The sequence below is a fragment of the Cydia splendana genome, chromosome 6 (genome assembly GCF_910591565.1).
Source record: "Cydia splendana chromosome 6, ilCydSple1.2, whole genome shotgun sequence".
Lineage (NCBI taxonomy): Eukaryota > Metazoa > Arthropoda > Insecta > Lepidoptera > Tortricidae > Cydia > Cydia splendana.
Genome location: NC_085965.1, coordinates 9,023,895 through 9,050,048, shown reverse-complemented (window position 1 = coordinate 9,050,048; position 26,154 = coordinate 9,023,895). Strand labels below are relative to the sequence as shown.

Here is a 26,154-nt window from a genome sequence, read left to right as displayed (position 1 = left end):
AGGATGGCATTCACATACAGATCTGTTACATTCAGTCACAAAATTCATATTTTCAAGCCTAAAAATTGCTGCATAGGCAAATAAACCTAACAAGCCTTATTGTAGGTACAACTTCTCATTAAAAATAATTAACATGCAAGTTGTTTCTATAAAAAAAAAACTATTGCATAAAAAGCGCAATGAAAAAAAAAAAAAGTGTGAGATAAAGCTATGCTCGTGATCTTAAGCTTACGGAAGAACATACGAAAACCAACCTAAAATAAAAGTCTTAGAGTCGAAATTAATCTAGCTGTAGTTTAGCCTAAACGGCTCACTACGATATTTGATCTAAAAGCATCACTATTAATCTTATTATTCACACAAACGAAATAACAAACGTATGTTTAAAGCTGTAAAGTTGAATATCGAATTATTCAAAACTGTTTTAAGGTTTCAAATTACAATATGTAAAAAAAAGCTTGATGGAATCAAAGGATGCAATCAATATTTTTACTGCTTAAAAGTAAGTTTGTGTTTTTATGAAATACATACACATATTTGTCTCTTTCTTCCCTTTAACGTCACACCCAAATGACACTCATTCACTATCTGTCGTTATACCCCAAAATCATTTCAGTAACGTATTTCTACCAACATAGTAGTATAGCATATAGCTGCAAACAAAACGTGCACACACACATTTATTACCAATCACCAGCTCCAATTGACTATACCAATTCCAAACAATTTTAAGTCTTACTGCTTCGATTTTAGCGTTTACATTACGATAACATTCCATTTTAAGCTTAGGGCACACTTTTATCACTATTATGAAAGTAAACTGACTAAAAAGGTCGGACCATTGACTTAAATTTAAATGTTCACGTAATCAATTATCGTCGTTGAGAATGCCAAATCCGTTATGTGCACGATTTTTGATTGACAAATAGTTACCTAGCAACAAAATACATAAGGTATTAATTAATTTGATTAAAATCGCGCACATACCGGATTTGGCATTCTCAACGACGTTATGTTGTTCTTTTCTAATGTATTAGCTGTCAGTTCTGTATACAATAAGATTATCTCACTTTCATGAGAAAAAAAATGAGTTGAGAAGTACAGAACTTAAACCTTATTGCGTTATATTAGGGTTCAAGAATAAAATAATTCTACTTAAGCTGCAATTCTCATTTTAACATCAACCTATCTATATTAGAATCTTCGATCAATATGGTACAGTACAAAAAGAAGCTACTTTGTCATTATTTTTAAAGCGTCTTAAGAGTCTAACGCCCTACAATCGACTTTCTATCTTCGGTATTTATCATTATCATAATCATAAGCTTTAATCTCAAACGTTCTTAGGCTCTTAATAACATCAATCATCCGTCGTCAAGCCGTCGCCCTTACTATCAAATATAACTCTCGGTGGTTATAATAAGGTACAGAGGCTTTAAAAGCATATGCGCCGGTCGCCTTACAATCAAATGTGTATTCTATGTAGTTGTCGTAAGGTTCAGATCGAAATGTCGGCGTAGAGAGCCTGGAGAATATCTAAAGCTAAAGCGTCGTAAACGCCCGTCGCGTTACCTTCGATTGTGAACTTTCTGTGGTGGCAATTAGGTTCAAACCGAAGTGCCAACATGAGAACGGTCGGTGTCCAGCGTGACGTCCTCGGGGCTGGCGAGGTCGGCGCGGAGGCGGACGCCGCGGCCGGTCAGCGTCCAGCGGCAGGCGGCGCGCTCGGCACTCGGCATCACTCTGCAAATAGATGGTACGTGTCACATGGAAGATGTATCTACCTCTATGGGTGTACCAAATGGGGTAACGGCATACCTGCAGAGCGCCCCGTCGGTGTCTCTCGTGTGGTTTGAACTAGCGTCGTCGTCGAGCGTTCCTTCGCTCGCGCCGTCGCTGCCGCCTTCGTCGCTGCCTCCGCCTCTATATCGCTCGACACCATCTAAAAAATCAAGATAAATATATATACAATATCCGTCCGAGAACATACCAGTTTAAATCTACATCTCATAGCTAAATACACATCACGCAAAATGCCTACGGGCTAAGTAACAAAATCGAAGCCCTATAATCATAGCGCCAAACAAGTTAGAAGGTCTAACTAAAGGCTAGTATTTTGACAAGTGTTTTGGATTTTTCGGTATATGCCGGTTCCGTATATGGTGCATAATTAAAACTTACCTCTTCTATCATCACAGTCCGGCGCGTCCTCTAGACTTCTCAGGATTTCGGCGCACAGGTCCGAGTCCAGTGGGACGGGGTTATCTGATTCCCTGCAAAATAAATTAATGTTAGAAACGTAAGGAATTTTTCATTCGTTATTTTAGTGTAGTAAATAAAGGTAGTGGACCCCGCAGTAATTCCTCAGCCAGAAAAAACTTTACAGTATGATAAAGTATCAATAAATAAAAAGTATTGTATAAATATCCAAAGAATAATAGTAATAGTATTTAAGTAAATACCTAAAGTCTTAAATCGTTAATATCTTTTTACGGAAAAATGCTCCGTTCAAACTTTCGTCTCCACCGGAAATATTCATGTAACGTATTGCAACAATATATGACATAACAATAAAAAAAATCCCAGCAGAAATACCAATAACTTATTTGGTAAAAAAATTTCGGACGGAGGAATTACTCGGTTAAATAAATAAACAGCTTTGTATGTTTACGTATAAATACCTAACTTAGGAGTGTTTTTAGGGTTCCGTACCTCAAAACGAAAAAAAAAGAACCCTTATAGGATCACTCGTGGGTCTGTCTGTCTGTTTGTCACAGCCTATTTTCTCGGAAACTACTGGACCAATTAAGTTGAAATTTGGTACACATATGTAAATTAGTAACCCAAAGATGGACATATTTTTTGTATAATTTAAAAATACATAGGTTCGAAGTTATTTAAGAAAATACAAATAGCCAAAAAATTACCATTCCCCCTGTATCTCCGAAACTACTGGGTCTAAAATTTTCAAAAAAATACACAAAATAGTTATTTACCTATAGATGACAGGAAAACCTATTAGAAATGTGCAGTCAAGCGTGAGTCGGAATTATGTACGGAACCCTAGAAACGCGAGTCAGACTCGCACTTGGCCGGTTTTTTTTTGGATATTTATAATGTTAGTTTCGGCTCATACTATACAATAACCAAGCAAAATTTCATCGACTGAGGAATTAATGCATGGGTCTCCATACAACAACTTGCTTCGTTTACTACCCTATTTAAGGAGGTAAATAAATCTTGATGGGAACGAGTGTTTGACCAAGTACAGATCATCTGAGGGCCTGCCGCGAACTACGTTCGACGTGTTGCCTTCCTGTTACATTTACGTACGAATTTAGGTACAAGTGCGACAGAGAGGCAACACGTCGAACGAGGTTCGCGGTAGGTCACAAGTTATTAATTAAAGGTTTCGTCACACTGCAGCTGGGAGTGACTAGGACGCGGCGAATGCGCGGCGTGATTGGGCGAACTGCGTTCAAGCGCTTGAAGCGCGCTCAACACTTCGAATTCCTGCCCCGCTGTATTGAGACTTATGAGAGTAGAGACTTAAGTAAGAGAGAATCCTACAAGTAGTAGTGGTAGTTTTCTTAAAATACCTGTTGTGCAAAACAAGTGCCACTACGGGTGGCGGCGGCACGGGCGGCATGGAGGGCACACGAGGGCTGAAGGCGCTCAGCTCCAGCGTCGGCGGCGGCACTCGCGGCGCGGGCGTGCCGCCCCACTCTCCCCACATGCCTGTCGAACAAAAAGTCAAGTATTAAATATCGTAAACAATGTCAGAATAATGCCCAAAGAGTTATTGATAGTAGGGTCATAGGGATAACATTTATTGTGGCACTTCCACATTTAATCACACCAAAGTCGGTGTAGAATTTGCTTAGACGGACTGTAAAGTCAAAGAAAAAGATCGTGCTCCCCAGTTTCAAAACTGAAATAGATAGCGCTGTCGCTGTATTGAGCCATAAGGTTGTTAAACGTCTACCTTTGAGCGCCCACTCAACGTAATTTAGGGGCAGCCAGGCTTCACTCTCTAGCTACCGTCCGGGTCGCCATGTAAAGTTTGTATATGGCGAGTAACTAGCTGGGTAATGTAACCAGTGGTCCGTGAGCGACTGACCGTGTGCGCGGCGCCAGTCGTCGCGCTCGGCGAGCACGTCGGGCGGCGCCTCGTCGCGGCCGCAGCGCGCCGCCCACGCCCGCGCTCCCGACCCGCTCTCCAGCGGCAGTCGGGCTTCGCTCTCCTCTAGGGCTACTAGTATTTCTGGGTCGAACACCTGGAAGGAAAGGTTAAAATTGTCAAATTTCTATACATACTTGTACAGACAATCAAAAACAACACCGCGCTGCGCTCACCTCGCCGAGCGTGTTGGCCGCGAGCGCGTGCCAGTCGCCGACGCCGAGCCCGCGCGCGCCCCACCACTCCTCCCCGCGCGCGCACGAGCCCCACAGCCGCGCTAGCTCGAGAGCCGCCGCCTGTATTGCTCTCTGAAAACATACGATTGTTATTATATACGAACACATCTTTTGCGTGGAATAGTATAATGGTTTATAAAAACAATCCTATGTCTTTCCCCGGTTGTCAGACTATCTCCAAACCAAATTTAATCAAAATCGGCTGAGCGGTTTAAGCGCGAAGAAGACAGATAGACGAAGTTACTTTTGAATTTATAATATTAGTAGGGATAGGGATGTCTTAGATTCAAATTACTTTTATGCCTCTTAAAATTTTTATTTTTAAAATTCAGCAACAATTTTAGTCCAAATGGCATTCTTATGGCGTGTTCATTCATCTCGTTTTCAACAGTCCCTCATACCAAAAGCAATCTAACGCAAAAAAACCTAGAGTTAAAGTTGAAGGTTATTCAACTTACCCTGAGATCGTTGGCGCTCATCCGCACTCGTACCCGCGCGGCGTCGCTGAGCCCGAGTGCCAGTTCGCGCCGTCTCCCCTCAACTTTCTCCCGAAGCGACGTTATCAGCTCGCTGCACTCTTTTTCTAGTTGCGCGTACACTCCTCCTGCGTTCTGTAATATTCACGGGATATTTAATAAGAGTAGATTTTGAATCCTGTCTTATTATTAGATTTAGATTTTAGCTCTTCGAATATGTATTCGAACACTAAAACTCGAACAATCAAACATTCTGTGACCGTAATTACGTTAAAAAGAAGATGCGTTTCGGTTAACATCTTATATTCTTGAATCGTTATGTCCAATTGGAAATTAGAATGCAACTACTGTTGCGGTGTAGATTCGAAAAGAATATTTTAGAATTGAAGCGCCCGAGCCAAATAAATACCCTCAATTTCTGAATATATTTTTTATCAGCCTTAAAATGTATTCTCATGTATAAAAGCATCACGTTGTAATGAATTTGTTTTGTCGAGACCATAGCTGGTTACCTTAGCTATCTGCACAGAGAACGGGCCGAAGCAGGCGGTGACGAAGTGCTCGTAGTCCCGCAGAGGGCGCTCCACGGCGCGCTCGGCCGCCGTCGCCCACTCTCCCAGCACTTGGGCTTCTCCGCGCGCCGCCACTGCGGCCACCGCTTGGGCACATCTGTAGACCAAGTCACGAATTTCATTTTAGATATAAGCTTTGATCGCTGAGATCAAAAGTCGAGATGTTTTTAATTATACATATTAAATTAAATGAGTTTCTTCGGTCTCCATAAATGTAAAACCTTTTGTAGGTGATACATTACATTTTGGTGCCCGTGACCAGGATTGTCATATCTAAACCTCCTTTTTCAAAGAGACTCACGTGATCTGATAGTGCGTGCGGGTCCTCAGACTGGGCTCGTCGGCGCGGCGTCAGAAGGAACCTACCGGAGTTCTTATAATGCGTAACATTTTGGTGCCCGTGACCAGGATTATCATATCTAAACCTCCTTTTTCCACAAGACTCACGTGATCTAATAGTGCGTGCGGGTCCTAAGGCCGGGCCCGTCGACGCGGCGTCAGAAAGAACCTACCGGAGTTCTTATAAAGCGTTACATTTTGGTGCCCGTGATCAGGATTATCATATCTATACCTCCTTTTTCAACAAGACTCACGTGATCTGATCTGAGTGCGTGCGGGTCCTCAGGCCGGGCCCGTCGACGCGGCGTCAGAAGGAACCTATCGGAGTTCTTATAATGCGTTACATTTTGGTGCCCGTGACCAGGATTATCATATCTAAACCTCCTTTTTTAACAAGACTCATGTGATCTTATAGTACGTGCGGGTCCTCAGGCCGGGCTCGTCGACGCGGCGTCAGAAGGAACCTACCGGAGTTCTTAAAATGCGTAACATTTTGGTGCCCGTGACCAGGATTATCATATCTAAACCTTTTTCAACAAGACTCACGTGATCTGATAGTGCGTGCGGGTCCGGAGGCCGGGCCCGTCGACGCGGCGGCAGAAGGCCGAGTCGTGCGCGGGCACGCGCGCCGCCCGGCTGATTAGTAGTCGCCACGCCACCATCTCCCATAGCGCACGGACTGCCCACCAACTCACACCGCCTACGAAGGAAAATAACATCGGTGGAATTCTGAGTCCCAAACAATGTAATAAATATCTGACTGATGTCTAGGTCCTATTGAGGCACACAAAACAAATACAGTTTGCTATTTGAACGATTTTATTTTATGGGGTAAGATATTTTGCAAGATATTTTAAGAAGAATCATATCTGAAAGCAAAACTTCATTTATACAAGTTAAAAATCAGTTGTGCCGGTAAACTTACCAACTAGAAGTAAGAAAGCGCTGACTGGACATAAAACAACGGCAACCACAATGGCGGCTATGGGCTGTAGGATTCCCAGTATTGCGATACGCCAGATTAACACTTCGAATAACACCATTATTCTGCAACAATATAAACGTAAATTAAAATGTTAATGATAAAAATCTTATTCTTAATCTATACTCTCGTTTATTGGAAATTGTTTAAATCTCTCTCTCACGATTTGAGCAGCGTACAATACTTGGAGGCCGTTCGCATATTTTCATTTGTTTAACTTTGACGCCATGTTGCTGCCGTTCTGGCATCCACTCTGTTTGCACCTACGCCTCGGCCACGAAACACTCGTTCCGGGGCCCACGCGTTAACGCCTGCCATAAATAATAGGCTGAATAAAAGTGAGGGAGACAACAAAAACACTTGCCTATTGAGCCGCGGAGGATCAGGACAGTCCAAGTCATACAGCAGCGCGTTACCCGCGTACACGCCCGCCGTCAGCGGCGGCATCCAAAGCGGTACCTGAAAATTCACCATTAGCATCAAAATGCAGTACATCAAGTTACAAGAAGTTTTCCATAAAACTGGTTGATGAGAAGCTGTACCACCGCCCACACTGTTAACTGTACATCGGTGGACCTTATGCCTTTTGTAATAAGGTCCACCGATGTACAGTTAGGAGTGTTGCTGTTTGTACATACCGTGGCGGCCGCCGCCAGCGCCAGCAGGCTGCCCAGCAGCGCCGCCAGCGGGAACAGCAGCAGCAGACACAGGGAGCCCAGTCCGCCTACGACGCCGTAGTTCCACAGGCGGTTGGCTTGCCGGCTTAGACCCTTGCCGAGGAGACCTGAGAAGTTATGTTCTGGTTTTAGTGAATGCGTTGTTACAGATTTACTTAATTTATGACAGATCGTTGCTGATTCTTTTCCGGAAAGTGGCCTTATTCTGTTTTACTCAAGGTTCAAAATGGAATGAAAAGTCACCTCTGTCAGGCTCCGTTTCGAAGCGCGTCCTCTCTTTCGAGACATGTCGCGAGAGTTTGAGGAGGCGAGACCACAGCGTCTGCGTCTCACTACTGGGATAGAGACCTTATTCTGTTTTACACAAGGTTTAAAATGGAATGAAAGTCACCTGTATCGGGCTCCGTTTCGAAGCGCGTCCTCTCTTTCGAGACATGTCGCCAGAGTTTGAGGAGGCGAGACCACATTGTCTGGGTCTCACTACTTCTTTTCGGGAAGAGCGTGCCGTTCACCTATAGAAAGAGAACTTAATTTTTACTAAAACGGTGTAATTTTTAACAAGGCGGGAAGAAGTTGATAACTCGATATATAAAAGTGAACTTAACATATAAGTACATAAGGTTCAAATTTCTTTAATTTTGTGTCTCGAGTTGTCAATTTCTTCACGCCGTGTACGGAATTTTGGGTTCCAGTTTCTAGAGGTATTCGATTAGTTTGGACTGCTTGGACAAAGTTTCAATATAAAAATTCACATAAAACATTGTGTTTTACCTGTGACAGTTCAAGATCAGGCGCAAGAGGCTTGACTCGTATGAGCGTCCGCAGCGATATCGGGGAACTCCACGCCACCACCACCCCGAGGAGGAACATCATGTTCCAACTCCAGCTCCAACATCTGGTGACAAATGAGTGTCGTAATGAAAGATATGACCACATGAGTAAAGATGGTGTCCAATGTGTATTGCGTCTCACATTTTGCTTAACGAGAGAGTGAGACGCAATGACATTGGACAGGCGGAATACCACCCTAAGGACAGCCATTCTCAACTTTTTTATGAGGGCCACATATACGGCATTGTCTTGTAGCCCCGGGCCGCAAGATGGATTTCTTTAAAGGTGACGTTCGGATGGCTAGGTTATCTATCTAAAGGGTCACCTGGCGGGTTGCGGGTTGAGGACGGCTCAGTTAGGAGTTTGCGCTTAGTGGGATTTGTTGAGGCTATCGGCTCCAGTTTCTTTAGGGTTAGGGTCTCTTGAAAGTTGGTTTGTGGCAAATTTCAAGAGAATCGTCCCGCAGTTAGAGAAAGAAAGAAAAAGAGAGAGAAAGAGAGAGAGAGAGAGAGAGAGAGCGAGAGAGATAGAGAGAGAGAGAGAGAGAGAGAGAATGACAAAAGATGGGTTAAAGCTGAGACAGATGAATATTAATTAACCTTCCGCCAAGTTATTGCTGTAGTGAGATTATAATTTCTTCTGTCGCGGTAACCAACTGAGAGCTAAAATAACAATAGCTGACCTGTGAGCTAAGTTGACAAGTCTCCAACCTGGCCAGCGTGTGCTGGTTCGTCGCACTGTCTCCTTGTCCACTAAGAACACAGGCTGGCTAGGGTCGGAGCGGGGTGTCACTATAGAGGTCGCCCGAGTGCTGAGAACAGAATAGAACAGACATTGTTTATTTAGTGTAGAGTAAGAAACTTAACCTACATCAAATCTTATTCTAATACTAGCGAGCCGCCCCAGATTCGTGCGGGTAAACCATAACAAATTATTACACCTAAACCTTGCTTAAGAATCACTCTATTGATAGGTGAAAACCGCATGAAAATCGATTCATAAGTTTTTGAGTTTATCGCGAACATACATAATTACATACACATAGACAGACGCGGCGGGAAACTTTGTTTTATAAGATGTATAGAAGCCAGGTTTGACAGAATGCAATTTGGTTTGACGTTTAAAAAGTGCGGTATTTAATTGTTAAATACGAGTACATATTATAATCGCTTTTACTATAAAATGAACTGTATTAATATTCGATGTAATTTTAATTATTTTGTATTTTTTAATTTATTAATTAATTACAAATTGAAATAGAAATAAATCAAAGAGATTTGCAAATATATAATAGAATACCTAACACTCATAATTAATAATGTTACTTCAATTACAAGTGACATTTATTATTATAATTTAGGAATTGCTTGCTATCGATATCGATAACACTTGACTCGATATAAAATTAATGACTAGCCCTGGTACGTTTTTGCCAATGAGGTACCTGAGGACGGTCGGTATCCGCTCCGAGCGGCCTCTGAAGTGTCGGACCACTACCCAGTTTTGCGGTAGCCATATGCGGGTCTCCCAGGTGAATTCGCGGGTTGGTGTTTTGGCGGCGCGTAGTTCCTGTTAAAGTATACATTGTAATAGTACATTATTGTCGGGGCTCGGAAGTAGCAACTTGCAGGCTGAGGATTCGTTTTAAACGGACGACCTTGAGAGTCCGTTTAATTGAATCCGAAGCCAGCAAGTAGCCTTCCAGCCGAGTCATATATAGTGCTTTTCTCAAAAATGGTGCAAGAAATATAAATATCATAGAAATATTTTACAAAAGCAACGTTCTTACGTATATATTTTCACAGAAAAAAGTAGAAACAATTGAAAAAAATAGCTTTGCCGCCTTTTTATTTTTTTAATAAAAAAATTGAAGTGTATTTTTCTGCCGAAAATACGTCAACCTATTTGAGACAGCTAAATAGTCGCGGTACTAATCATCTGTTTGGCTGTTTAATGGGCCTGTGCCTTCATTTGATATGGCCATTTCAACTTTTAAAAAGTTTGGAACTCGACAAATAATGGAATTTGTTTGCAACATTGCAGTCCCAAAATCGAGACTGCAATGTTTTTAACTTTTTAATTTTTGACTGACCATAAACTACGCGCTTCGCGACCTATTTTCTAAACGGAAAAGTCGACTTTGCCGTCCATTTTTGAGAAAAATCATTTGTGTAAAGACAAAAGACGTCTTATAATACACGTAGAATAGTGCAAATGTTTGGAAAAACAGTGGTACGTATGGCTATTTACGTATAACATATTTTAAACTACCTTACTAGTCGTAGTATTACTTTGTCTAATAAATTTTATAATAAACTTAATTAACCTTTTTTTGCTTATGCGAAGGTGTTATCTCAGAGCATATATAGATAGGTATCTAATAGTCTTATGTACAGAATTTTAAGTATAACAAAACCGATGTTTGTCAGTAGTGCCAGGAATCATGTTGCCCTGTCTGTAACACCTTAGTCACATTATTACACATTATTTGCGAAAAGGCTCCACTCTCAAACATTTGTCATTAAAATGAATGAATTTTTTGTTTGACTGAAAGTCAAGTTTTATTGACAGATTTTTGTAAGTTGGATTCTTTTCCCTATAAAGTTGCGTCCTCGGAGTACCTAGTTGAAAGCCGAACGCACCCGATCAAAAGATCGTTACAATGGTGACTTCCCATTTCTCCCCGCCCCACATGACAGCCGCCATACATGAGGCGGGGACAGATGGGAATGATTTATATAAATGCACCTATTCCCATATATGAAGCGGTGGTGGCCTAGCGGTAAGAGCGTGCGACTTGCAATCCGGAGGTCGCGGGTTCAAACCCCGGCTCGTACCAATGAGTTTTTTTTTAACTTATGTACGAAATATCATTTGATATTTACCAGTCGCTTTGCGGTGAAGGAAAACCTCGTAACGAAACCGGACTAATCCCTTTAAGGCCTAGTTTCCCCTCTGGGTTGGAAAGTCAGATGGCAGTCGCTTTCGTAAAACTAGGGTCTATGTCAATTCTTGGGATTAGTTGGACCCCAGGCTCCCATGAGCCGTGGCAAAATGCCGGGATAACGCGAGGAAGAAGAAGACCTATTCCCATATGTGCCCGGCGGGGACAAATGGGAATACAACGTTACAATACACCAACCTTCGCGAGTAGCGGCTCCCGTTCCCTCAAGAAGGCCAGCTCGCGCAGCAGGAAGTACCGGTGCTGCTGCAGCGCGTGCGCCGACATGGCGGCGGCGGCGTCCTCCAGCGCCGCCCAGCGCAGCTCCGCGCCGATGCGCTCGGCGGCGGCGTTGAGCCGTTCCTTGCGCCATGAGTCGGCGCGGGATAAGATGGGGTGGGACGCGCGGAGGCGCGCTTCGGCAGTCGCTAGGCTAGCTTCGATTTTGTTACGGACGCCTTCTTCCGCTCTAAAAAAACAGGTATCACGTAAAGGGTTGATTTAGACGATGCGTGAACTCGCATGCGAGTCTCACACCATTGCGGGTTTTGATCGGTCGGTTGAAGTAGACGTAACCAACAGTACGCAATGTAACTAAAATCGCATGCGAGTTCGCGCGCCGTCTAAATCAGCCCTAAGGTTGCTCTCGTAAGGTTGGTATTCCCCCTGTCCAATTTTTTGGTCCTATGTGCATTGCGTCTCACTCTCTCACTAAGCAAAATATGAGACGCAAATATACATTGGACACAGGTCGAATACCACCCTAATACAATTTCGAAATTATCTTGTAAACCCTGTAAACGACCCCAACGACAATTCTTAACGAATATGCATGCATTTTTTGAGTGACGTTAACGTAATTACTGAAAATTAAAGGAAATCAATTTTTGGTATAGTTCAGCCAGACCAAAACATAGTTTCCTAGCTTTCGCGAAAGACCAACCGACAAGCGTTCGTGAATAATAAATAACTATATTTAATGTTATGACCAACTGGTCAAACCAAATTTGTCAGTAAGTAAGAACAAAAAAACTATCCTCTTCCTTTTCTTTTGAGTGCTAGTACTAGTGTTAGACAAATAGTATGATTCTGTCTATGTTTGAAATGAGTCCTTTGACAAAGTATAGTCTAGAATGTTCCGTTACCTATTGATAACGTCGTGAGCTTTAAGTTGGTCGTGTAAGAGCTCCGGTATGCCGGGGCCTAGGGCACGCAGCTGTTCGCTGGATAACACAGCGTTGCACACTCGATTCACGTATTCGCGCATTGACGCGGCTCGCACCTCCTAGAAAGAAACAATGATTCAAATCAAACCTGGAAAAAGGGGAACTATGAGGTATATTAGGTATAACCACCAACCAGATTGAAATAACCAAGTAAACTTGTAAATAGCGTGTCTTTTTGCAGAATTTGATGTTTGTTGTACTAGAAAAAATAAGTGCAACCTCCCTGGCAACGGGAATGCACTTATTTTTTGGCCATCTTGTATATTGAGGCACTTGTCCCACCAAGAGCGAGTAAGCGATTAACTATCGGCGATTTTCTCGCCCAAGAAACGAACAAAAGATTAGGATCCTGTGTTAGTAAAAGATACACTAATAGTTCATCGCTGGCTGTTCACACTGCCGGCGAGAACACTCGCTCCACTAGTTTGTCGCCGCGATAAATAAAACTAGCTCAGCGGTACTCGCTCGGCGATGCTCGCTTCGTAGTTAGAACTCAAGCTGCGAGACCAATCAGTCTGCGTGTTTGGCTACGCTGCACCGCCCGAGCGAGTGACGCGAGTAATAGCCCGTCGCACTCGAACACTCGCCTATAGCCGAGCGACAAAACTATTGGAGCTAACACTCGCTTCTCGCCGCTCGCCCACTCGTTTCTAGTTTATCGTTCTACTCGCTTATCGCTCATCGTCGGCGGTGGGACAAGTGCCTGAGTTGAGATCGAACACTAACACACGCTCTCACAATACACTCCATTGTTCTTGTACCTGTTCGATGCCGCTTGGTGGCACTTTCTGGCTGGCTAGGTGCGCGGCCCTGCGCTCTGGTAATAATCAGCCACTGGCTTCACTTTCGAGAATCGTTTGGAAGGGCGCTGCCGCTCACCGGGTTATTTCTCGCCGGCATGTCAAGAACTAGAGGGAGATTGAGGTGTGAGGCCGAAGGCCGAGCTGCAGGGGAGTCATTATACTCGAGATCGGATACTACTACTAGTGCTTACAAGATACTCCATTGCTTTTTTAGGGTTCCGTACCCAAAGGGTAAAAACGGGACCCTATTACTAAAGACTCCACTGTCCGTCTGTCTGTCACCAGGCTGTATCTCATGAACCGTGATAGCTACACAGTTGAAATTTTCACAGATGATGTATTTCTGTTGCCGCTATAACAACAAATACAAAAAAGTACGGAAACGGAACTCTCGGTGGGCGAGTCCGACTCGCATTTCTCCGGTTTTTACCTGTTCGATGTCCCTCGGTGGTACTTTTTGGCTGGCGAGGTGCGCGGCCCTGCGCTCTCGAAAGTGTAAGAACCAGCCCCTGGCTTCACGCTCGAGAATGGCTTGGAGCGGCGCCGCCGCGCGACGGGTTATTTCTCGCCGATATAATCGCAAGTCCACCTGGATAAATCAAAATTTAATTCATCACTTAATCCTTTGTAGTAAGCAAATTGTAGTTTTAACACTATTGGTTTAATTCTAACACGTTAATGGGGTTCTTAAAAATCAATCTACTAACTGATGAGATAGTATAAGAACTAAGGTCTATGTGCATAAGGAGTTTCCTCTTTTCAACACGTTCACTGTCCGTGCCCCGTATAGGTCACGGCAAGCCTCTATTACAAAACCGTAAGGTTAACAATTCAGATAGGGACAGTTGAAGCCTTCACTACAAGAACAATTTTGACATGAAGTAGTGTAATAAATAGGGTTACCTCTGTGCGCTGCGGTGTAGTATACACACAAGGGACGCGCGGTGCAATTCTCGGAGGCTCGCGCGCATCGGTTTTCTCTGAGGCAGCCCTACGCATGGCTCGGGTCACCCACGCTGCTAGGGCCGCTATGTCTTCCTGGTGTTCAGGCTAGAACAAATAAGTTTAGTTGTAATCAAGCTTCAAGTTTAGGACCCTAAATACTCACGCAAGATTTGGTATAATATAAATGGCAAAAGACATGTATCAAATATTTACCATACAAATGAGCTCGGCTACTAAGTATCTGGAACGTTCTTCGCGGATCTTCTTTTCTAGGTCTTTGGCTTCCAGCGACGGCATTCCGATTATGAGATCCATCAGTCTGAAACAGAAATTATTTGTGCATATTGTCCGCAAAATTTGGTTATGTTTTGTTAAACATTTAATTATGTTACCATTTTGAGTATCAGACTTTAGCGATTTTGATGTGTGGTGACATATTTGAGATGATTTTAACGAAGGAACATTTATGTCGTTCAAGCTAACATTACAGAAGTTGGAGCCGATGCGATCGTGAGAAGCAAAGAAAGTGAAATAGGAGTTTCTGGGGTTTTAGAAACCTAAACCCACCGATGACGCCCGGCCAGCAGACTCTCGTCCCCCGCCAGTACAGAGAGCGGCTCATTTTTCAACAACCGATCTCGTGCCACTACGGCGACAAGGGAACACGCGCGCGCCACGTGCCCGTACAGCTCTATACGTGCTCGCGTGCGCCGATGTAGCCAATCAGACACGCGCTAGACTTGGTGAACTCACCGATGAAGCCCAGCCAGCAGACTGTCGGCCCCCGCCAGCACGGAGAGCGGCTCATTTTTCAACAACCGATCTCGTGCCACTACGACGACCAGGGAACACGCGCGCGCCACGTGCCCGTACAGCTCTTCGCGTGCTCGCGTGCGCCCTCGCTGCAGCCAACCAGAGACGCGCCAGACATGCGTCTGGCCGGGGAAGTGGCGGGAGGGGACTTCAAACTCGCTGTGGGAATTTCATACTTATTCAATAGAGAAGAGGGTGCATTTTTAAATAAATGTAGTCAGGGTAGTTTTTAGGATAATTAAGACTGATGTTGTAAGAGTTGCAACATAACTGAACATCGAAGATTCGGCATGTTAAACTAGACTGTTTTAGGCAAAATATACCAAGTTGTCGGTTGTCATGTTGTCAATATGAAATATTTGTAATTTCATTTTGTGCCAGTGATGGCTTATTGACAATAGACATTTAGTTACCTTTTACATGGAAACGGCACATTTGATGCTCTTTGAAACTAAGTTATTTTGTGACACAAACATTGTAGTCGAGGAGCAGCAATTGTTTGTACTTCTAATAACCTATATATAAACAATTCTGAGTCTAAAAACACAACACCGAGAGAAGTTGGAAGATAGGTATAGAAAAATCGAATATTTACAGTGAGAGAAAATATCTCGACTAGCAACGGCTGTGGAGTACTTTTTTCATATAATTCATAACACAATACTATCATTTTAAATAAGCCATTGCGTTTTTGTTTTACAATCGACGCGATGGAAAATAAACATACTGAACATTGAAATATATCTAAGGACGGGCCTTACGGGTAATAGGAGAGGGACCAGTACAACGGTGTCACGCACACTAATTTGAGCCAATCGTGCAGTCTAACGCCACAACACGATTGGTTAATGATTACGCATCACGCACGCGATTGGTCGCAAGTAGTTGCGTTAGACTGCACGATTGGCTCGAATTCGTGAGTGACACCGCTGAACTAGCACCATTCTTAGTGCCCGTAATACCCGTCCTTAGATATATATCAATGATACTAAATATATAACTGACCCTGCCGAGTAAGGAGGAAATTCAGGTAGATTTTTTTATAAAATAATATCATGCTTGCGACGAAGACGGCACAGGCCGACTTGTGAAATTTTCGATTCGATTTTCTATCAAGAACTTTTAATAATTATGAAAGTAGTTAGGAATGTCATTACCAAAAGATCTGAACTATCGATATAGTTAAACACAATTACGATTACAAAGTTTGCTCGATAGAAAATCGAATAAGTATCACAAATCGGCTTCAGCCCACCTCGCTTTTAAAGGAGAACTCTATTTACCTAACACAAGTGTCTACATATAATGAAGGACATGACAATGTTTTGCGATATATCGAAAGGGATGTATGACACTACATAATGATATATATACAGTACTTTATTAAGCGTGGCTAATGAGAAATGGGGTCATGCTAAGGATGCAACGTTGGCACCAATTTCCGTTTGGTAAGAAGGTTTCTAATATCAAAATACCTGCATTTGTAATGGCATTTTCGAAAGTTCAAATAGAACTATTTTTGTTGTTCAATATTATCATCGATTTTAACACTTAATATGTTCATTATATTATGACTGCGCTCGATGTCACATACATCGTACATAAATACATGATACAAAATTGTCCAGTTTTGCATAGTAATTATAATCTTGAACCATTGTATATTTTTGATTAAGTCAAGCTTAAAAACATTCGTGCCACAGTTCTTAATAAGGATCGTATAATGATATTGAAGATCCACTTTAATTTAATATTGCCAATTGACCTCACTTTGAACTATCCTTGAACAGCCCGCATAATATTTGCCAAACATTGGTGCCAACGCATGAATACATTTAAGTAACATACATATAAGTACATATACGACATACCCCCATTCACGAATTGATTCCAACTGTTTACTATTTAGCTTCTTCGGCATTAGTCTGTCCTTGTGAAAGCTTAAGGAAAAAAAACTATTTAAAATGGAAGAAGTTTTGCAGAAAACATTCAACCCAAGGTGGGTTATTACTTAGCAATATAAATAAAAATATTAATTCTTTCAAATAAAATACTATGCCGATATTCTCGATATTCACACGATTTACCTTGTACATATACTTACTGCACTCACTTATTATTTCATCTTTGTGGCGCAAAAAAGGCGGATTTATGCTAACAATTTAAAGCGAGTGCAGTCGTTAACAAAGACGCGAAAAAATATAATCTATATGTAGGGTAATACGCCAGTAACAGGCCACTGTTAGTAATTGGCCACCCTAAACGAAAAATCAATTCTATTCACCTTTAAACAGAATTCATTTTAGTATAAGGTTTCAATAACTGGCCAGCCTTCAATAACTAGCCGCCTTATACTAAAATGAATTCTGTTTATAGGTGAATAGTTCATTTTTAGTTTAGGGTGGCCAATTATACTGGCGAATTACCCTATAAATGTACGTGTCCTTAATATATAATTCTAAGCTACTTTAAACAGGTTTAAAATAATACGTCTGACTTTTAAGAAAAAATATTCAACAACTAATCAGCCATTTGGCACCAAAAATAATCTGTAACGGCCATTTCGTTATAGCGCTTTACGTGCGTTCAGATAATGCGCCACGACACGAATATGCATCACGCATGTTTGCTGGAGATTGTGCATTCTTCTACGAGTATGGTAACCCGCGAGCCAGGGACAGATTTCGATGACCAATAGCATCCCAGACGATAACTCGTAAAGGGCGGGTTGGATTAAGGGCGATGTGTAATGAACCCTCGTGGACATCAGCTGCCGCTCCGTTGGGTGGTCGCACTTTACGAGTTATCGCCCGGGATGCGATGACCGACGAGATTTGCGCCTGGCCCGCGGTCTATGGTATTTGCTGCGTTAATAAAATATGTTTTGCGCATATCAAACATGCGCGCTCGGTCTTTTATACTGGAGAGACTTTATATACCTATAAAATGGTGTGTAGAATATTTTCTGCATAACGTCGTCCACGTGTACTTTGCAAAGTATAAAGATGTCCAGGTATTAATGTGTGACAAATGGGTGCAAAATAAGTACGTATAATATAATTTATTAATTAGGAACTACAAATATAGTATCGATGTGTCAATCACATGGTAATTAATATTTGTATTTTGTATACACCGTGTTTTTATTGAATTCCGTTAACTTCGGGGTATAGTTAAGTACGTTTATAAGAACTAAATGGCATAGTTAATTTTCAAGAAAAAAATTTTTTTTGTTTTCTTTTTTGTTTTCTTTTTTGTTTAAAATGTAATTAAATGTAGCATATAGCGTTGTTGTAACACGGGCATTACATTTAACTCAACCAAACAATTGAAATCTGTGACATATCAATGTCATTTCGTACATCAATCGACCGAGATTGTACTTAGTTTAGTAGCAAATGTATGAACTCATTCTAAACACTAATCAATATGTAAGCCGGCCCTAAGGCAAGTGTACACGCTTGTAGAGGCCTTATAGGAAAAAAATAAATTATGGATTATCTCCGAAATGGACTTAATTAGAACATCGGTGTCTTTGAGAAAGTTACTTGATTTAAGCTCAGGAATGCACCCTTGAAATTAACGGAAATCAAAAAAAACACGGTGTATATAAAAGAAAAATTAAGTGTCGACCTCAAATAAAACGATGTATTGTATTATTTGAATGGACAAGTGTGTTTTTGAAACATGTATCTGTAAAAAATGTTTTATTTTTATTTTTTAAGGTTAGGTATAGGATTTAATTAAGTACCTACATATAATAGTTGTGTTATTTATAGATTTTTTTTATCAAGGAATCTCTTTTTAAGCTATTTTCCAAAATGAACCTTACTTGCCCAAATTAACAGGATCCACTTTGAACTGCGTACAATAATAAGATCGGGCCTTGTAACAGTTACCCATGAATATTTCCATGCGAAATGACGTCTAGCCATGGTTTAGAGCTCTATAAAGGGTGATAAAACTCAGTTCCATAGTACTGTGCACGTTTGGGTTGAATGAATTGAATGGAATGAAACGGTCTCTATCGCACAATTGCAGGGCTCAGAAGAATAAGGCCCGGTTTTACTGTTTTTTGATGGAAGGAAACCTTGTACTCTTGGTTTTTCTTTGTTAATAAGGCTTACATATATAACCATGCTGAAATATAGCGAAATTAGCCAAATGTGACGTTATCTATGAAAAGGGACCTTATTGTCGATGGCGCTTACGCCATTATTAACGATGCTCCGATATAAAAGTAGTGTACTATGCGCTAGTGGAGTCCAGGCTGAGGTACAGCATCAAACTTTGGGGAAACAGCTTCAAATACAATATAAATAAAGCCATTGTAGTACAAAAAAGAGCAATTCGAACAATAATGCGCATACCACAATGGGTATCTTGCCGTGATCACTTCTCAAGTTTAGTTATCCTGACAGCTCCTTCGTTATACGTTCTCATTTTATTAACTGACTTTGTGAAAAATATCGCTAACTTTGAGTCTTCTGCGGAGCAGGAGTTGTGCCTTCAATTCAATCACGAACCAAAAACGGGTCTCTATTGGTTCCCATAAATTTTTTGTTCCGATTTTTTCAGTCCATAACGTTTTCCATCATAATTTTTATTAGTCATATTGTCAATAGTCATAAATATTAACAATATAAATTGCAGTTCCGATTTTTGCAGGTCATTATTATTGTTAGTCATAAAATTTGTTACTCATAATATTCAGAGTCCAGAAGGTATACCATTACATAATGTTGAAGGCAATAAACTTGCTTACAATAATCGTTGTAAGGTCTTTTATCGCAGGTTATAATGATAAGTAGGGGCTCTATTGCATTCCCTAAATTTTAAGTTCCGATTTTTTTAGACCATAACGTTTTCCATCATAATTTTTATTAGTCATATTGTCAATAGTTATAAAATTAAACAATACAAATTGCATGCTTGCCTACCTACGTGGGGATTATTTTTTATTTGGCTTACTGATTTCCCCTTCATTTCTTATTTTACATGTAGTTTATTAAGCCATTTCGTCCCGCCAACGAGTCGACGGAGCCCTGCTTTGCGGGGCTCCTATTGTCACAATAATATGGCCGCTATATATAGCGCTATCGCATATTATCATATAGCGCTGTCGCATGATGACGTAGGCTTGTGTCAGTTAGGTGACCTAGAAAAGACGGGAATGGAGTACCAGGCGGAGTATATTATTATTATACCATGATCTCATGTAGTAGAGTAACTCATCGATGTAACACTATCTATCAATATCATATGGAGAGTTAAGATTGCAGTTTAGTATCGATTACACTACAAACGCACTAAAATACTACATAGGTGACTAGATTAGAGGTTATGCCACAATCACATATACGGACGAATTTATTGACAATGACAGCCCAATTTTATCAAGCGACCAATTGTGTTACACAAGTTAATATTTTTTACCTACAGTATACTTACGAACATATAACAATACACTCTAAAGAAAACACCAGACAAAGAAAGCTGTACCCATATAATAGCTGGAATTAATCAAGTTCAATTCGTGTTGTTACAGCGTCCCATTACCGTATTTACCACCGGACCCTCCACAAACATACAGACACTCTTAATTCACAGTAATTACGCCGTATCCCCCTACTGTCGCGTTTTTATAAATACACACTCATGTTTTCATTTGCATGTAGGTGTTATAGAAGCATACCTACCCGTAGTTACATTTACGTGGAAAACGTTTGTTTGAACACAGCCCACATCATTGTCTCATAGTCGTAGCGCTAAAATAGAAGCGAAGGTTAATTTTTTTCAGCATGACATCTATCGCATTTCAAAGAAAACGAAATCATACGAAAAATTCAGATGCAGTATACTTACTAGTCACCGAAGTGTTAGCGAAGGCCTCCGTTTTGACTCGGGCATTTTGCTTTCGTATGTTCGGATGTTCTCAACCAATTCTCGTGAAATTTTGTGACCTGATCCAGATTCTATGATTAAGTAGATTTTTTTTGAAGCGCCTATAGCGTCTATGGCGCTTAAGACCATTGTGAGTTCACTGTGATAACGACACAACAAAGTATTTTTCACTTTTACATTCTAAGCTTAACGCGAGGTCTACAGCTCACAGAGCCACTAGTCTATTAGTTATTTAAAACAAAAAAAAACCGGTCATCTTCGGTCAAAGAGTCAGTAAACTTTTGTATGTAGGGTACCTATTATACTATATCGTTAGATAAATGTCCGAGTCACGACGAGGACTTGTATGATTACATTTCTATGAGAATCTTAATGAAGAACATAATTATTAGTTTTACCCGTTTTGCGTGTAAATTGTGCAGTTTTCAGCACACTGTCACTTTCGAATCGTTACGTTGTGATTCTACATTCCAATTAAAATTCCTTATAATTTGAGTAAACTGTTAATGAACGCATTATTAGTAAAATAGCTGAGTCGCACCTCGATTCTGCTATCACATGGAGACAGATAAGGATAAGTTTATTAATTATACTATAAACGCACGTATTAAGGCCCGCAGATATATTATTTTCGGACAGTGGCGGATTTGCCCTAAGGCCCAGTAGGCAAATTGTGACAAAAAATTCACTGATGATAACAAGAAATAACTCAAAATATAGTCAATATGATGGGGGAGAAAGGGGCGGCTACAGGGCCTGAGGCCTAGGGCGGCAAAGACTGCAAATCCGCCACTGTTTTCGGATGAGAATGAGTCTTACAAATAAATCCTAACATCGATATACAATTTTCGTAACCATTTTCATGAACAGTTTAGTGTTTTAGTCTACCTTTGATCTGTATACAATATAATAGGATGAGTACGTGATTATGAGTGGTATTTTTTTGTAGCATAGGTGACTTGTTTTAGCGTTACATGCAAATAAATAAGTACTTTAATGTGTACAAAATAATTCGTTATTATAGGCACTATGTGTAATACTTATATAAAAAAAAACTGTAGACTGTTTAAAAAATGCTTTATTTGATTTCGGGTTCATTGGGATATAGATATCGTTTTGAGTAGACCAATAATTACTTAAAATTTTAACCAACTTAGTGTTGTAGACATATTAACTCACATTTATAGACGGGTCTATCGCGAATTTATTTTATTACCTTTATTTACAGACGTTTCGACACAGATTTCACTGGTCGTGGTGGCGGCGATAGACCCGTCTATAAAAGTGAGTTAATATGTGTTCAAAACGCGAAAGTTTTAAATATTTAATGTTGTAGAGTCAGCACAAACAGCGCAACATGTATTTTCTCGCTTTTCCTTCGGTTGGGTCACGTTAAACGTAATGTTAGTCGTTTACAACTTTACATATGCGAGAAAACCCAGACCGATAACCCGACTGCGGCGTGCGGCCGCGCTACTACATACGCAATCCTTTTTGTTCTCTTGTTTCACTATGAAATAATCTAGAGTTAGACCTAGAAAAGTCTGCAGCGATATTGATAGCCCACGCAGTACAAGTGTTTTAAGTTAAGTGTTAAGTGTCATAATCATAATTTCATAGAAGTTTGACGTTTAAAATAACACTTGCACGGCGTGGGCAACCAAAATCTCTGCAGACTTTTCTTGGTCTAACTCTATCTACATTATACAAATGATGCGAACTGTACTCAGTCACACACCGCAGTGAACTTCTAAAGATACATCCGATCTAGCCAATGCGTCGGAAAAGTGCCGTTCGAAAATCGTTTACACGTTGCACATCGTAATATGTACTTAGTAATACAGCCGAAGAATTAGCGACCCTTTTTCAAATAGGCGCGTTTGGCAGACCTAGATTCACCTTAATTTAAAACTTGTTCCAGACATGTTAAACTCTTGGTTTAAAGTCAATATTACATCGCTTACCCTTTCTCCCTAATCTGGTGCAGCTGCTTCGGCGAGAGCGGATGGGGCTCCAGGCCCGCGTCGAGGGCCGCGGCGTCGAGCTCGTCGCAGGGCGGCGCCACAATGATGTCGGAGGGCCGATTGCCGGGGCCCGTGAAGCGAGATGACGGGAGGACTGGGACAAACAATGTTTATTTTCAGGTTTACATGTAATTGGTATCTTTAACATTCCTAACAATGAGAAATATGGGTCATAAATGAAAACTTTCGACTGTACCTATATCAATAATGAACAAGATTTAAGATTGACTTTGAATGTACCAATCATGTTTGTGTCTTTGAAAATAAAATAGTTAACATACATATGTATGTATTTCTCAGGCCATATGAACTATCCTAACGTTTTCAAGCATCATATGTGTATATACTAATTCCCATTTTCCTTGGCACATATTTTCATTCATGACCCAATTTCAAAAAATTTACCTTGTACAAGTGCATATTTAATTTAATTGTAATCTTGACGACCGGTCTGGCCTAGTGGGTAGTGACCCTACCTGTGAAGCCGATGGTCCTGGGTTTGCATCACAGTAAGGGCATTTATTTGTGTGATGACACAGATATTTGTTCCTGAGTCGTGGTTGTTTTCTATGTATTTAAGTATTTATATATTATATATATCATTGTCTGAGTACCCACAACACAAGCCTTCTTGAGCTTACCGTGGGACTTAGTCAATCTGTGTAAGAATGTCCTATAATATTTATTATTATTTATTTATAATCTGCTATCAATAATTGAACATTGAATAATTTTACGGTTTAGACTTACTTGTTTTTAGTCACTCATGCGACATGTTTCGGAGAGCTTAGTTTGCTATCAATAAATTCCTTGCCCATACATTTATATTTTATATTAATCTAAAGCTCTTTTGTGTGTAACAAACAGCAATGAGAAAGTATTAATCCCTATTTATTATTTTAAAACAGAAGCTTACCAATGTTTCATTATATTTGGACCACATGTGGTGTGTAATTTCAAACATGTGTTTGAAACCTCCACTTGATCAGTTGATCAGAAAATATGCCATTCAAAAAGTGATCTTATGGTAAAAGCCACAAGTTTCTTATTCACATATTGAGGAACATACATAAAACAGTGCTATGTTTCATGTAAGTTATTCAATATCTCAAATAACTTAATACAAGAGTGTTTATGTTTTAATAATTGGACAGTTTTCCACTGTGAACATAGTAGTATAATATTTTGGAATCAAAATCATCATCAGCATCGTCTCAGCTGAAAGATGTCCACTGCTGGACAAAGGCCTCCCCCAATTTAAATATTTTGTATTAATTTATAACATAAAGAAATGATTTCTAACTACCTTGATTAATAAAAACTACCTAATAAATAAATCAAAAGCTTTGATGTATTTATTACATCAGTTTGAATGATTGATTGGTGGATTTCAAATATGGAACTAATTTCCACCATTCCATGTATGAAATATCTTCTAACTAGAAGAAACTTCTAATTGGCATCATATGAGTTGGTAATAGTGAAAGTAGAGAAATATCTTAGTAATTGAGAACACTGTATAGGCTGACAGATTTTTCTCAGCAAAAGAAATAGACATTGTCTGTGAGGCTGGATGTTTCTCCTTTCACTTGTTCATATATTTCTGATACATTATAATTTTTTTAATGTTTCTAATTGCCATATAGCATAATATTTTACATACATTCACATACAAATTATATAGCAGGAATAAACTGGATGTATGTAGCTCAGAATTAGCCTAAGCGCCACTTGCACCAATTCACTAACCCGGGGTTAACCGGTTTAGTGAATGGCTGGTGGCCGGTGGTTACCTGTACAATTTGACACTAAGTTAGCTGTTTAACCAGTCAACCCCAGGTTATTGGTGCAAGTGGCCCCAAATGTTTTAAGATAGAGAAGGCTTTAACCCTAATCAGGACCACACAGGAAGAAAGATGAACAAAATCAAACAGTACATGTTAAACTTTTGTGAATAATTTTCTTTTTCTGTAAGCCCACCAACAAAGGAGCTCCCGGGTTGTCACATTTTGTTTACTTTTGTTTACGGGCATTTATTTGTGTGTTTATCACAAATATTTGTTCTTGAGTAATGGATGTTAATGATGTTATCTAGTCTAGACATATCTAAGTATGTATTTATCTATGTATACTGTTGTCTAGTACCCATAGTACAAGCTTTGCTTAGATTGGGGCTTGGTTGATCTGTGTAATATTGTCCCCAAATATTTATATTTTATTTATTAAAGAGACCCAAACCACTTGATAAGAGAATCCTTAACTTGCTATAACAAAACAAAAAAAACTGATAAACAGTGCTCACCAATAGGAAAGGTTTTCCAATGGTACAAGAAGTCTTCAGCCACTTGCTTGATGTTGTTGACAAGCTGCTCCACCTCAGGTGGAGCGCCGACCAGCTGCACGTCGAAGCGGAGCGCCTCCCGCTCCGGCGGCGGGGTCTCCAGCAGCAGCGAGTTGGGTCGCGAGGCCCGCTCCCCGTCCGCCATGCTCACGATCACTATCACTCCACTAGCTTATCAGAACACACTCTTCACCACTCATAGCTCAATCGTGTAATGAGCCCCAGTGGGCGGAGAACTCGCTTGACCGAACTCATTGTTTCATTACAATTTTATTTGATCAATTCAACATGACATGATCTATAGGTATAGCGCATCGCAGCTGACGGTTTATTTCCGTAGGGCAATCTGATACGGGGAGGTCGCCTGTGGTTGTTTTATTTGTTTTGGTCACAAATAGGTTTGGGATAAAAGAAAAAGCGAGAGACGACGACGATCAAACGACGGAACGACGGTCCCCAATCTTTTGACGTGCGTGACAGCTTGTTTTTTTCTAGCTTGGCAACTTGGCAAGTGGCAAGCGGTCTGCGAGTGGTTATAGCCAAAGATTAATTATAAACTTGGTCAAGCAGATCTTGTCAGTAGAAAAAGGCGGCAAATTTGAAAAATGTAGGCGCGAAGGGATATCGTCTCATAGAAAATTTGAATTTCGCGCCTTTTTCTACTGACAAGATTTGCTTGACCATCTATAACCAATCGATTTGATAATAAAGAAATATCATGTTTTCAATTATCTTTTGATATGCCGTTTATATCTCTTTCAGAAATTTATTTATGTTCGCATCACCATTCGTATTATAATTGAAGTGTGGATCGATGAGAAATGCCTAAATTTGGGGGAAAATATCTTGTTGATCTGGCAGCAC

The 26,154-nt window shown here is 40.6% G+C and overlaps 1 protein-coding gene across 1 annotated transcript; it reads right to left on the bottom strand.

Annotated features, from left to right (window-relative positions):
- Nucleotides 1-1,117: 1,117 nt before the first annotated feature.
- LOC134791280 (uncharacterized) lies at nt 1,118-25,787 on the bottom strand. Its single transcript, XM_063762270.1, has 24 exons — nt 25,252-25,787; nt 22,890-23,043; nt 14,962-15,180; nt 14,422-14,527; nt 14,167-14,313; nt 13,694-13,852; nt 12,380-12,519; nt 11,436-11,703; nt 9,738-9,862; nt 8,976-9,104; nt 8,234-8,357; nt 7,854-7,974; nt 7,424-7,569; nt 7,150-7,244; nt 6,729-6,850; nt 6,350-6,503; nt 5,405-5,561; nt 4,875-5,027; nt 4,357-4,488; nt 4,121-4,277; nt 3,600-3,738; nt 2,182-2,273; nt 1,819-1,942; nt 1,118-1,743 (listed from the first exon to the last, which is right to left on the bottom strand). The coding sequence occupies exons 1-24, from the start codon at nt 25,433-25,435 to the stop codon at nt 1,608-1,610; spliced, it is 3,483 nt and encodes a 1,160-aa protein (XP_063618340.1). The 5' UTR covers nt 25,436-25,787; the 3' UTR covers nt 1,118-1,607.
- Between the last annotated feature and the right edge of the window lie 367 nt (nt 25,788-26,154).